General features: G+C 31.2%; 1 protein-coding gene across 3 annotated transcripts in view; it reads right to left on the reverse strand.

Moving 5' to 3' along the window:
- LOC144840605 (mitochondrial thiamine pyrophosphate carrier-like) overlaps positions 1–14,881 on the reverse strand; it is a 49,157-nt gene that overhangs the window by 27,080 nt on the left and 7,196 nt on the right. Inside the window, exon 6 of one of the 3 annotated variants that reach the window (XM_078696482.1) lies at positions 13,195–13,427. The exons of the other annotated variants lie outside the window; for them this stretch is intronic. Coding sequence (XP_078552608.1) covers positions 13,396–13,427 — 32 coding nt within the window. The 3' untranslated portion in view covers positions 13,195–13,395. Of the gene's footprint in view, positions 1–13,194; positions 13,428–14,881 lie in introns of those variants that run through there. 3 annotated transcript variants of the gene reach the window in all.

A 14,881-nucleotide genomic window follows, 5' to 3' on the forward strand; every position in this document is an offset into this window, starting at 1 on the left:
TATATAAAATAATAAGTATGAAGAACCATCTAAATCAGAACATGGTTATATTAACTACAGAATTGCAATAAAATGAATAATTTCAGGTAAACGTTTAGGATCACACTACAACAAAGGCGTACAGTGAATTACCGAGTAGGGGGATGGAGCATGATTTCAAACTGGCATCTTATTAAACAATGGGATGCACCTTTTGCATGATCCTTCTTTATGGTAAATTCCTTTTGGTCTGTCATTATATTGGACTCTCTAATTAATATAAACTCTTTGCCAATAAATTATATATAGGCCTACTGTTATACTCTTTCTGGAAAAAAATCAACGTTTTTTACATCACACAGACCAAAGACTACAAACAATAGTGTAATAAACAGCTACTGTTGTGATACCTTCAGGAACTAACCCTGTTTTTGGAAATTGGTATCACAACAACGTACTATGCATCCTGCGATGATTGTTCTGTATTGTTTTGTAGCGGTAGTGGCGTGTCATAGAAGCTCGATAGCCGTATCTCGTTCTATCGTAAAAAAATAATCAATAAGGATTGTTCAGTTGGACAAATGAAATCCGAAAATAAGTATTTCAATTTGGCTACTATTGTCAACCTGTCTCATTCAATTCACGTCTCATCAATCTTTCTTTCATCCAATCTTTTTTACAGTTGTAAAAAAAAAAGAAGAATCTATTTCTAGTGTATAAACAATAAAAATATGTGTGTTACTAACACTGCTTATATGCGAGTTTCAATTAGATCTATATAAGGAATTTGTAGTGCTATCTAATGGCTGCAGTTTGGTGTAAAACTTGCAAACTAACCTTAAAAGAAATTAAATTGTATCAGACTTTAAAACAAATTATAAAAATTTCAAAATGATCTTAACCTTAAAATTGTATATATATTTGTACACTGATGCAACCCATCCCCTCCCCATGAGGGATATAATAAAGATATATTGTATAATAACTGAAAGTTCATTACATTAAACTTTAATATTACTATCATTTTTAGTTATTGACTTGTTTTTATTAATTATATATGCACATGGTTTTTTTTCAGTTTTATTTTCAGTAGTATTGTAATAGAAAATGAAATAAAAATATATTTTGTTTTAATCATATTAATGACCTTTGTTTTGTGAGTGATGTGTAAATGTACACAAGTTCTATTTTGAATTGCCTTATAAATAGACCAAACATGACAAAGAAATATAATGTTTCTTTGATGTCCTTGCAAGTATGCCTATGCAATGTTTTAAATATTGAAATATATGTGTTAACATTTTAGACCTATAATTTTTGTTGTTGGTTTGTTTTTATTTCTTTTATAAGGCTTAAAAAAAAAAGGCTTGTTTGCCCTACGCGCCCACTCCTAAATCGCCGAAATCTAGGGGCGGAGTTTTTAAAAAAGTTTTTTTTTTAAATTTTTTTTTAATGAATTTTGATATAGGCCTAGGCTTAGTTTTAGAGCTAAAGCTAAAGAGGCCGTATGCGCCAGGCCTAAGCCTAGGTACTAGTAGTTAGTACTAGGCCTATTAGTAGGCCGAATACCCAGTAGGCCTATACTATTGTTACTAAGAAAATATACACATTCATCGTTTAAATATAACACATATAACATATAACGCATAACACATTAATATAACAATTTCCGTTTTGAACTTCAATGTTTTATTTACCTACAAACGACGTTGCGCCTACTTTGCATTGCCAATTTGATTGTATTGAGCGAACATAGAGAAAAGCGCTGTATCTTTTTAACGAAAATAGTCGAGTCAACTACGCCCTCTATCTATTTTATGTTGAAACTTCAACGATTGTTTTTAGAATCTAGAGAGATAAGACAAAAGAGATTTTACCGCAAAATTAAATGTGTGGTTTTATTTTTATCTATGACGCTTGGTTGCGCATGCGTATACGGCTAAATAACTCCTCGTGAAACGATGTGGTAAGTTCCATCTTGTGGTAAATATATTCTAAAAATGGTGTGTAGTAGTTTTATTCTGTATCTTGTTACTAAACCTTAAGAATTCGGATAAATACACAGAAAAATAGCGAAAGATACAATTTTCAGTAACATTAAAAAAAAAAAAAAAAAAAAGTTTTTCCACCCGCCCCTCCCTAACAATTTTCGGGCATGGAGGGCAAACAAACTTTTTTTTTTTGGCCTAATATCAAATTCGCAGCCATTCTAAAAAATCACCAATTTCTTAGATTCATAATTTTCTGTCTATATGAATTCAATCTAATTATGCACAGAGGAAAAAAAGAAAATAAATTCAAATCAGCTTAAAAAAAGAAGACACTCGATATGATTATTGAAAGTTATTACTTGAAATGGTAGAATAATCTTCTCATTTCAATTCTTAATTTGAAAATATTTTGATTCATCACAATCTCCATCGTTAGTTACTTAGCAACTGTAATCAAACTCACTTGCCCTAGAATAATGTGTTGATGCTCAAAACAATAAAGATCTTTAAATTAAAGATATCTGTTATAATAGAACTCCTGATAAGGGGACACCTTCGGGACCAAACAAAGTGCCCTCTTAATAGGGGTTGGTTGTGAAATTAAAACATATATTTCCTTTTGTTTGTTTCACAGGAAAGTGTCCCCTTAAAATAGGGATTTCCCTAATTAGGGCCCCCAAATTGTATCAACAATATCATTCCTTAAACAGTAAAGATATATAGATATATTTGCATATTGCCCAAACCACAAATTTTTTTATCTGATTTATGTTTCTCCTTTAAAATTTAAAATACTGAATTATTTTTTCGGAAATACGACAGTACAGAACCAAATTTGCGCTAAGATAATATTTTAATCTTAGCATATGGCCTACAATTAACTAAATCTGTTTATATACTTTTTGAACATCGTACATTTCTGGAGGCATAACGTTAACTGGTTAAACAGCATCGACAAGAGGCTATTTAGCCAGAGTGCTTTCTTTACAGAATTACGACCTTATTAGTATTTCTAGAGCAAGGGAATCAATTATTTTTCAAATGATTTTACTGATTGAAGCAAGAAGGCCAAGTGTTCAGTGGTGGAAAATGAAAGAAATTTTACTTCGTTTGTTGCCAAGAAAAATATAGAGATGCCCAGAAGGTGGTAGATGAGACATGGTTTGGAATGCGATTGCCGAAGGCGTTGAGAGCTGGTTCTAGTTACAACCCGCATGACATCACTCGTTTGCTGTTTTAAACTATAGAGGGCATGAAACATAAATGACAGATAACCCAATTTTTCTAATCCAAAGTAGTAAATCTAATATCTATAGTAAGCCTTGGCTTATATCTCATCCATTTGTTATTCTAGTTCAGCCTACAAATCACTTCTTCTTCTTGGGTTGTGATGTAGTACATCGAGATAAGAGAGCATTACATGCCATCACTATCTTACAACTACCTACTATATTTATTTTAACAGCATTTTTTTCTGCCTATCCTATATAAGTTTATCTTTATATTTAAAGTATTAATAATAGTCCATGTCATATTATATAGTAAACCATTCATTGTGAATACTTTTAGAAGTGAAGTTGAAGTAAAAGAAGGATAAATGTCGCACATGGGTTGGTCACATTTACGCAGCTAGGCTTCCTAATTTCCTTAAATTTTGTGTTCCATTATATTTGGTTTTTTTGCCATAAATAGGTTTCTTTAAAAAGGTCTCCTACCCTCTCTGTATAAAAAAATCATTTCTATTTTGTTAGTTATAGTTGATGCTCTATGTTTTAAAAATATAAGTATCCGCCAAATGCGAGGTATGGAAAACATCCACAAAGTGATGAAATAAAACCAAATTGCACTTATTTGAGTGCAACAACCGAATAAAGTACGACAGATATGAAATTCAGATTACGGGAAAATTTCAAGACATTATTTGTGATTCAAAGAAACCGCATGATAAATTGAGGCAATCTTACGAATAATTAACACCCTGATAAATCAAATACATTCTCTGTTTTATATGATTAAATAACCAAGTCATTCACACTTGTTAATTTAGTGGCCATAGGCAGTTGAAAGAACGAAGAAAGTCTACAGAAATTGTAGAAGTAGTCGAGATTAAACAAATATACAAAACTAAAAGAAGGGCAGTGGCTGCATCAGTAGGCATTGGTGAAGATAGATATATTTTCTATGTAAACTAATAGTCAAAATCAGTGGAACTCTGTTGTGTTGAAGAAGCAGTTGAAAGATTCTATAGAAATTATAATGGTTGAGATTCTACAAAAATATACAAAAGCAAAAAAGACTAGTGCCTTACCAGTGGTGAAGATAGATATATGTGCTATTGTAAAGTACCGACCATTTAGGATTTATGTTGTGTTGGCTTATGGGCAAGTTGAAAGACAAAGAAATGGTCAAGATCAAATTAAATATACAAAACCAAAAAGACATTCCATATGGAGAGGCCAGACAAGAGAGGTCTGAACCAGTAGGTGAAGATAGATATATTTGAATGCATGTTAAACTATACAGACCAATTACCACAGAAATTTTATGGAGATGATTAAGACAAACAATGCAAAACATCTAATGTGGGTACTTGTCTTTGAAAGGTATGATAAATTTAGTGTGGATGGATTAATAGAGTAGATTCTTGTTACTTGTTATTGAGAACATATAATGCATCTTACATTGAGTATAGTATATAGTCAAGAATTTTACTTATTTCCCCACTACACTTAATTTCAGGTTGTACTCTCAACATTAGGCAGTACTCAATGTCAGGCTGTACTCAATGTCAGGCTGTACTCAATGTCAGACTGTACTCAATGTTAGGCTGTACTCAATGTCAGACTATACTTAATGTTAGGTTATACTCAATATCAGACTTTACTCAATGTCAGTATGTACTCAATGTCATTGTCAGGCTGTACTCAACTTTAGGATGTAGACCTATTCAACTAGTCTATTATATACTATATACTCAACTTCTACTTTAAAGCTGCACTCAAATTCAATATTAAACAGTCCACGTGCACCAGGGCGCACTCAACTTTAGGCTGTACTAGTCAAACAATGTGTTCTAGCATAGGATAGTATAGTAATTTCTCTATATTATTGTAAATTAAACCATTACCTCAAAACTAAATTGTCAAAATTTAGGGGAAAATATTTATATGGTTAATTCTTGAATACCTTACCTTCTTTTAACAAAAATAACCATTCTGAAATAGAAAACAAAATAAATAAAATATGCATTTAATTTGTTGTATAATTTTATATATAAAGTGTTATTTAGTTATTTCTATATAGTATGGTAAACCAATACAACAACTGAGGCGTAAAAAATGTATTGCATTTATTTTTGTGAGCACAAGTTCCAAATTCTTTTTTAATCGAATCTTTTACACTTTTGGTCTGTGTCATTCAATACAATGACACAGACAGTAAGATGATATTTTTCAAAATATTTTTAGCTGTAAATTAGTAGTTTTAATTGGTAATTTCACGGTTGACTTCATTCTGATAACATTTACAGATACAGAGTACACTGGAATCATGTAAGATAGTTCGGTAATAACATGGTACTATTTTTACTACACTAATATATATTTAAATTTCTATGGGGAGATTAAATATGTTATCTGTTTTTGAAAAATCAAAAACAATAAAAATATCCTGGCAGACAGAAAAGAAAATTAATAGAAATTGGAATAAAGTTTGAGAATTAAAAAGTAATGAGATAGGTTTCTTAATAGTTGGATTAAAGATAATATTATAGGGGTTTGTAACTTGAAACAAAATTAAATGTGAAACCATGGTACTACATATATACGCAAACTACAGACTACAGCAATAAATATACGTAGACTAGACATTGTAGCATTAAAGTCAGAACCACAATATTCCTGAATTTGAACACATCCTTTCTTCTTCCATTGGGAGAACTAAGAGTAAGACAATACATTGATCAAGGGCACGTACTTAAACCTAGCGTGTACAATGGTTACGAAACAAACACTCTTGTACGTGCGCAGATCATTTTGTTCGTGGCGTTATAGTGACCTTTCCTTTTCTCACGTGCCATGTATCTACACATTTAATTCAGTCTAACAGCCAATCTACACATGGTTATGATTCCGAGCATGCACAGAATGACTTTTTGACTCGACAGCTACATAGCCAAGTAGCACATCATAAAACGAAAGGTCACTATTGATGATTCGCTTGTGAATAAAATACGAGTCATATCTCTAAAGTATAAAGGTAGCCTTCGATAGATAATGATGATACATCATAATTATTACAAATATTGTCATTATCTCCAACTCTTGTATTCTATAATGAATTAAATATTGTGTCATTATACGCATTCTGCAACTTAACACCAGTTTCCATTATTTTCTGTATACGTTTCATAAAACTCTAGATTTTAATGGCTTCTTCTCAATTTTTAGAATCTAGATTTAGTATTAAATTTCAAAGTTATGAAACTAGATATCTAGCTGCCTGGGAATTAGAGTAATGATTAAAATATGACATGATCGGAATCATAATTTCAACCTACATTTCTGTTGATAAAAACTTTTCTTTGACATTGAATTTCTTTGGTAAATATATGCAATACATGTCACCAAAATGCATGCAAATAAAAATATGTATAGCAAATGTTTTTAAATATGGCATCATTACAAAGAGGTAATTTTCGGGGAAAACACCAGATGACACCTCTGCAAGGGACATTCCTATTCAGATAGAAGGGACTGCATTGACCAGTAGTGGTTACAGCTATTTTCACTTCTCTTTACTTGGTTTTTTCTCTTTCTTTAAGAAATAAATTGAGGCAATATCCAAGTTGTTATTCAAAAAGAAAAGAAAAATCTATATATTTTCTAAGATAAAGTTGTCATCAAATTTTCTTTCATGTATTTCTGAAAAAAAAAATGTTATTGTCAGACAAAGGCTTGTGAAGATTTGTATGTATTATAACATTGAGATGTTACGAGACAATTTATCAGTAAATATGTTCAGTCTGTGTATACTACAACGTTTCAACGCGATGAAAATGGATGTTATAAGACAGAAATCCTGACAGTGTTTGGCTATTGGATTAGTAAAAATCTGTCAACAAAAGCCGTAAAATGAACTTACAGTAAACAACAAGATTCTGTGAAAATACTAACAAGCAGTAAAGACGGCAGACCGCTGAGGTGACGAAGGATTTACATGAAAACCTCATCGCTTGTGAGGGCATCTTTCAACCAATCATGTGATACCAAACCACGATCGCAATCCACGACGATGTATCATGATCTTAACACGCACTTTAAGTAGTAATAACCGCAAACCATTAATGTTGTATGTTGGACTGTGATATAATTGGCATTGTAATTCATGACAAATCAACAGAACATGTGCAAATATGGTAAAATATGTTAAATATATGATATTAATGATAAAAGATTCTATTCTGGCGATTTGGGGCAAACTGTGTGACCAAAATATTGGTATATACTTCTCTGATTCTAACTTAGCATGGATGGAAGCATGGATTTGGTCAGGATTGATGAAAGGTGGGAGGGAGGAAGGGGAGTAGTAAAGACAGGATGCAATCAAGAATTAGCTAGTGGCAAGTCTGCAGGAACTCTCTCAGTGGTGGGTGTTCAAAGACCAATCAACAAACTAAATTTCATAGTGACTGTGATGAACAAGGGTTAAAGGGGTCATTTTGCACCTCCTATGAGGTTATAGTTTTACGAAATAGTAGGTATACTAGTAATATTGCCATCCCTAATCCTAAAGAACTGAAAATTGCCTCCAAGCCATGCTCCAAGACATAAATTATTTACGATATATTACTTATTGAAATGATATTACAGTATTATTCTTACCATTTACCTCAATATTACAGTACTTTTCCTACCTTTTACCTCAATAACAACCTAAATAAATACCATATTTGAATGTATATGCAGGTGTTACAACATCTTGGGGTTAAGAGGTAAATGTTTTATCGATAAAGGTTGCCAGAATACACTGTGGTATTGCCATAAAATCTGTGTTTCACCAGCTAATGAGGTGTGAATGACAAATCACAGCACACGCAGACAAGCAACCAGAAAGTTCAAAACTAAAATACAAATAAATGCTTTGAATTTCGAATTAAGTAAATTAATGACAGACGAAAACATACAAAAAGTTTATTTCCTGAAATCTGTTTTTCTTTTATTCTAATAAAATTCCACAAATTGTGGTTAACTATCCCCATAACATTTACTTGGGACTTTTATGACCATATGCACCTACAGACTACAAAGCAACTGAGCATGATTACAAACAAATGGGCGTTATGATAGCTTCTGCAATTACCCTGATTTGGCATATTTCTTATAGCTACTTGCTATAACAATACACTTTGTTAATGTCACGCCATACTTTTATCCTCATACAATAATCATGGAGATATAAAATTAAAATCTAATTTTATGCACACAGTAGAACCCCTATTAGGGGGACACCTTCAGGATAATAAGAATAGGTTATAGTGTTAAAACATATTCCTTCCTTCTTATTGTTTGTTTCATGGGTATATGAATGTCCCAAAGGAGGGGTTCTGGATTACCCAGTATGCCAAGTGGTATTAATTGGGAAAATGTTTCATTTTTGTTTAAAATAAATTTGTGACTCACTCGTCATAAAAAAACAGCAGACTTTTTTTAATCATGATCAGCCGCACAACTACAGTAAAGATTGGAGCTTAATTTATACATTCAAACAACTGCTACTATAATAAAACACAGTTTGAAAAACTTAAATCATTCAAATTAGGTCAGCTGATTGAATGTCACCACGCAAAAATAATTATTGAGCTAAAATTACGTGCATGTTACAATAATGTTAAATCGTAAAATGACAGCGGTTATGAATTTCAGAACGCGTACAATTTACAATTATGCTCGTTTTAACAATGTTTTTGTCATTTTCTCTGTTATGTCAAGAATGCATTAAATCGTAAATGAATGTTATGATGTTAACTGTGTGTGTCTGTTGTATTTTTAGACGTTAATTACATTTTATGTAACAATGAAAACAAATAAATATTTGGTGTTTTTCATCTTATATCTAAAGAATTGCATGGTGAAGAAACACTTTTCTTGCCTAAACTAAAAAAAACCTAAATTCAAGTCTTAGTTTGAGCAATTTCCCCACTTGCAGATTCATTCACCCCTTTTTCTTGACGCAGTCTTTTCAAACTAAAGACCGCTTTTTAAATAATAATAAATAGCTTATATACCTATACCTAAAATACCTAAAAATATAAAATATTATTCTTTGACAAAACTATTCAAAAAGGATTGTGGGATATGGAAGGTGAAGGGTGTAGGAGGGAGTTTGAAGGGGTTGGGAAAAGAAAGGTGGTGTGTGAAAAAAGAATCCTCTGTATTAGAATTATTCTGACATGGAATTTATACATTATTTTGTTCTATATTCTTGCATCACAAGTTTCCGTTCAAATCTATATTACTACTCTACTGTAAGTGCATATTCTATTTGCATGTCAGGCAAACGATATAAATGTCATAATGGTTTATTTTGTATAATATTCGTTCTTTTCTGAAATTAATCAGTATATGGAATGGGTTGCGTTTCATTGCTTGTTTTACGGCACATGTTGTATTTCACAGCAAGCTTTTATAGGATGGTTTGTGTCATGTGTCTCATGCATTATATAGTTACAATGAATTACAACATTGGTTGTTGAATAAAGTATATTATATAAGTGCAAGTACAGTGTAGTAAACGTATAGTAAATGTTAGTAATATAAATATCTAATGACCAAGGACGTTGATCTGAATGTTGGGGACACACAGGGTATTATAATTCAAGAGCCAAAAGCTAAAATATGTTTATGACAAGGGGGGTATTTCTCACAAAAGATAAACAAAATAATTCTATGACTTGTCATGATTAAAAATCTATCTCCTATTCATTCTGAAAAGAAAATTGACAGAACAAAAGTGTTTTTTTTCTCAAAAATAAGGCGATACGAGTAACAATTCTACCAAACAAACCAGAAAACAATGTTTGTCCAGCTTAACAATATTGCATTCTTTTCTGTACTCATAAAACAAAATGAATTATGTATTAAAATAGTGTACAAAGGGTTACGATGTGTTTGTCTGAAAGATATGAAAACCTAGCTTTCCCAAGAGGTTATCCCTTAACAATAGCATAATCCATGTTCTCCAATTGTGTTAAGTCGGTTAATCTATATTACCTTCGCTTTCCTTTCTTTTCACACTACATGCAAGTTTAATAAGAAAACCACATGAAGTAGAGTGCATGTACATTGGCCTCTTACACTGTATAATGCTTACTATATTCAAACTATACACAAATACACCGCAGTCACATTTTTCACTGCACTCTGGAGTGGATTAATTGCAAAAGTTTTTCTTTATCATGTAGGAGTGTGAAGTCAATGGCAAGGAGGGTGACACAGCAGGTGTGCACATTTCCCCTCCATCTCCACTTATTAAGTTTCAGAGTGGAATACGGGGGCATTCGATTCTTTGTATGATTTTCCATTATTTAAAAAAACAGCGCCGCCTTTATAGTATGAACTTTAATTGTCAGGGGTCACGTGGATAAAGGCTGTTGGGTAAAGGAAGGAATGGTGCTGTACCCTGTGAATTTCTCGAAGGTCTTTTTTTTTCACCCTTAAAACAATTTGACCATGGGGATGAAGAGCTTCACTTCTAAAGCTCTGTGAAAAAAATGTGATGTGCCCATATATAGATATGATGATGTCATATCACTACCATATTTGGGCATATCACCACCATTCTTTGGGCACATCACACTTTTTTTGTCAAACTAGTTTGATAGTGTAGACAGAGCTTTACATGTTTGTTTTCTAAAATGTCTGTGCAGTACTAACAAATAGATCATTGTTTTCTTCTATGGTCTATTTTGATGAAATATATTTTATTGAATTAAGATGTTTTACCATATCAAGTGGCTCTACATATCAATTTAATACTATATTAATTATATTAATTTTTAAACGCAATGCTCTAGTCTAAAAGTTTCTCACAACTTTCAATGTTAAAGGGGTTTAAATATTAATAATATTATTCAATATTGATGGAATGGTGTTACACATTAATAGTAAATGGTATAATTGAAACAATACAATGTGTCCACATAATGAACATAAATATTAGAAATGAAATATTGTTTGAATCTTGTAAAGAATAAGTAATATAAATGTTTTTGCGGAAATGCCTTGTTATTTTTCATTCTATATATAAATTATACATTTTGAGGTAGACGCAATATTATTTAAATTGATTAACTTGAAATCTATTAAAAGAATATAAAATGTATTTTAAAATAGTAAATATAAAATAAAAGGTATATAAAACGTATGTATGTAAATTTTATGTATGTAAAATGTATATAATTTAATAAGTGTACCGTATATGTAAAATTGTATGTAAAAATGTATGTAAAATGTATAATTTAAAAATGTATATGTAAAATGTATGTAAAATGTATATATGTATGTAATTGTAAAATATATGTAAACTGTATTATGTATATATGTATGTAAAATGTATAATGTAAAAATGTATGTATATAATATGTATATACTAGGCCTATGTATAGGCCTAACTATATGTATGATGTGGTTGAGGCGATGCCTTGTAAAAAATATGTAAAATTTATATGTAAAACTGTTATGTAAAAGGTAAATGCAAATGTTTGTCAAACCATGATGATGTCACATGTGTTGACAAGTATATAAGTTGTTTTTTATATTTCAATTGGCAAAAGATATAGCTATCAGATCCCTCGCCATAAGGCTAGCAGATCATTGACAGAACCATAGGCACTGTAACTGATACATTGCAGAGATCATAGAATAGATAAAATTCCTGTCTGAGTTGGGTTGAACAACCTATTGCCAATAAGGGATGTCGGTGTGAACGGCGCTCCCACTCGGAGGGGAAGCGAGGTTATGGTTAACCTTCGACATTTGTCACGATTGTTTTGACAATCAATTAAAGTGACTGTTTCAAAATGAGTTCTAAATTATAACTATAAATTTATTTTTAAAATGTCTGATTTATTGAAACATAATATTTGAAATAACTCAATTTCAATTAATTTCATTTTTTCTTCTTTTTTCTAGAATGTCATCAGGCTTCTACAAAAACAAGCATCATAAATAGAATTTGACAGCACTGTAAAAGCAAAATAAAATCCATGTTTTTTGGGGATTCAAATTCAAATACTCATATTTATTATTATATCATATATAATTGAGATATTTCTTATTTCTTAAAGCGAAATATCCACAGTTGAATGCAACTGACGAAGCTAATGACCTTATGAAATAAAATTATCTAAAATTAATAACTTTTCCTAATAGAAATATTGAAAGTCCCTCTCGTCAATCATTAAACATTAACGATGTTACTAATATTTATAAAATGGAACTATACATTATTTAGACCAATGAATTGGCAGATGTCTAACCAGGCATGATCATTTCAGTAACTTAATATTTTTTATATCTTAGCCTTGGTAGCTATAATACTTGAATTTATTCTGCACCTGACACAATATTCAAAAAATCGTACGCTAACGACCAAATTCAAATAATGATACTTAATTGGCCCGTGCGGAGTTGCACGCTTCACGGTTCATGTATGTTTCATTAAAGTTGTCAGAAATAAAGATCGTTAGTTGTATCGGAATTTAACGCGTTCATCAACCGGTATACGTGTGACGAGTTTGACCTGTTTTGCTGTCGTGATATAGCGTACAGAGCATATGGTACCATTGCAAGTTAGCTACCCCTCTGGCTATGATTATTCATTCCCATTATATCTGACCTTTGGTACTTGGACGTGACCTTCTATGAATTAATGGGGTTATCTATGAAATATCTTCCCAACAACAAAAAGCTACTATAAAGAATACAAATGATGCATTGCAAAAATAATAAATGATGCTTTTGAAAAATCAGAATTTCACAACATTCTGGAAACTACTACAAAGTAGAACAACTAAGAATATGCTATTTATTATTATTATTATTATCTATTGCAAATATCATTATTTATTTAGTAATACATATACAACATACTATAAATAAATATTACTTTCATGAATAAATTTAATAATTTTAATCAATTTCCCAATTTAAAGTTGTATAAACAAAATAAGATATATTGCATTTTACTATGTCAAATATTGTATTGTTATTTCTATGAATAAAGAAAATACAATAAATATTTTACGCTTCACGTTGGCGCTAATAAGTCATTCGAGATATTTTTAGTTTTTAGTGACGCTGTAGCTAACACCAATACTCGAGGCAACGTGAACGACGTAGTTTAAAATATTCTGCGTTAATGGCCATCACATCGGATCTGACATTTCTCTAATGTAATCTGTAACAGTAAAACAAGTTTTGGCATTACGCTAATGTATTTCACGCCTTTACATATTTCGCTCATCAGCAGTAATAGCAACATTTCTAGTTCAAATCAGACAAACTTTATGAGAAGTAAAAAAAAAACATATTTTAGTTGCGTCAAAGCCAAATGTAAGAGTAAAGTTTTAGATTACTTTGTCTAGAGAGAAATGATATCAAACCAAAATATTTGGTTCAGAAACATCAGAGCTTTATGAGAAATATGATATTAAACCACCAAAAAATATTACATCCAAGCTAAAATGAAAAGTTAAGTTTATTTTTTGAAGAGGAATAAGAATGTCTCAAATAGTTTTACACAAAAAAAAATGATTAAAAATTAAATTATGAGAAATATGATATTAAACCACCAAAAATATTACATCCATGCTAACATAAAAAGTTTTATATTTTGGAGAAGAATAGGAATGCATAACAGTTTTCAAACACAAATAGTTTACACAAAAAAATCATTAAAAATTAAATTTTAATCAACCGAAATGTCAGCAATGTAGTTTGTTGTACAAGGCTACAGAGATTTTCAATAATATTGATGTAACAATGCAAAGCTTAAATAATTAATAAAGTACAGACAAATTAATTACAGCATGAAAAAAACAGCAAAAAAAAGAAAGAAAAGGATGGAAAACAATGCTGTGAATGCCAGAGGATTCATCATTACTGTTAGTGATACATTTCTCGTCTTGCGACATAGCACCTCTCGTCTTGCGACATGACGCCTTCTACTATTTTACGCCATTTTACTCTGTTATGGGCAGTATGGCTGTGTGTTGTGTGGTGCGACAGAATTAAAAAAGCTGAACAAAAGTGTGACTAAACAGAAAGAAATTGCAAGATTTGGGATGGAAAAAAAAAATAATGTTCAAATATTTTCATACTAGGCCTACACAGAATGACTGTGAATATTATCATTATAAAAGCGTATATGTGTAAAGTAATCAGATTTATTAAACGTGAAGTCATAGATACAGTATTGCTATGAGTCATTTAGTTAGACCTATGGGAGATTGTACACACACCAACATTAAAATACTACAATACTTACACTGTAGAAAAGAAAACTGTAAATATTACACACTAGAGGGCGGTATGCATGATATAGACACAAATTTTTCAGCTATTTTATTCTATTCTATGAAAGTTTTTATATGGTGCCCTACAAAGAACAGAGCGCCTAACAATACTAGCATTATTAATTTTAAAAAAAAGTTTAAAATTTGCATTTAAATAGAGGTGCTAAATTCGCTCCTCTTAAATCGACAGGAAGCGCGTTCCGGATCTGTGGAGCGGTGAAAGAAAAAACATTAAAACATTGCCCCCTCAATCATTGAACAGGAAAGTGTTTCTCCCCCCACCCCCTAATACTGAGGTAAGGCATATTGTTATAAACATACTTGTCTACTTGTTTGT

This window comes from Antedon bifida, chromosome 4 (genome assembly GCF_963402885.1).
Source record: "Antedon bifida chromosome 4, ecAntBifi1.1, whole genome shotgun sequence".
In the NCBI taxonomy this organism is placed as follows: domain Eukaryota; kingdom Metazoa; phylum Echinodermata; class Crinoidea; order Comatulida; family Antedonidae; genus Antedon; species Antedon bifida.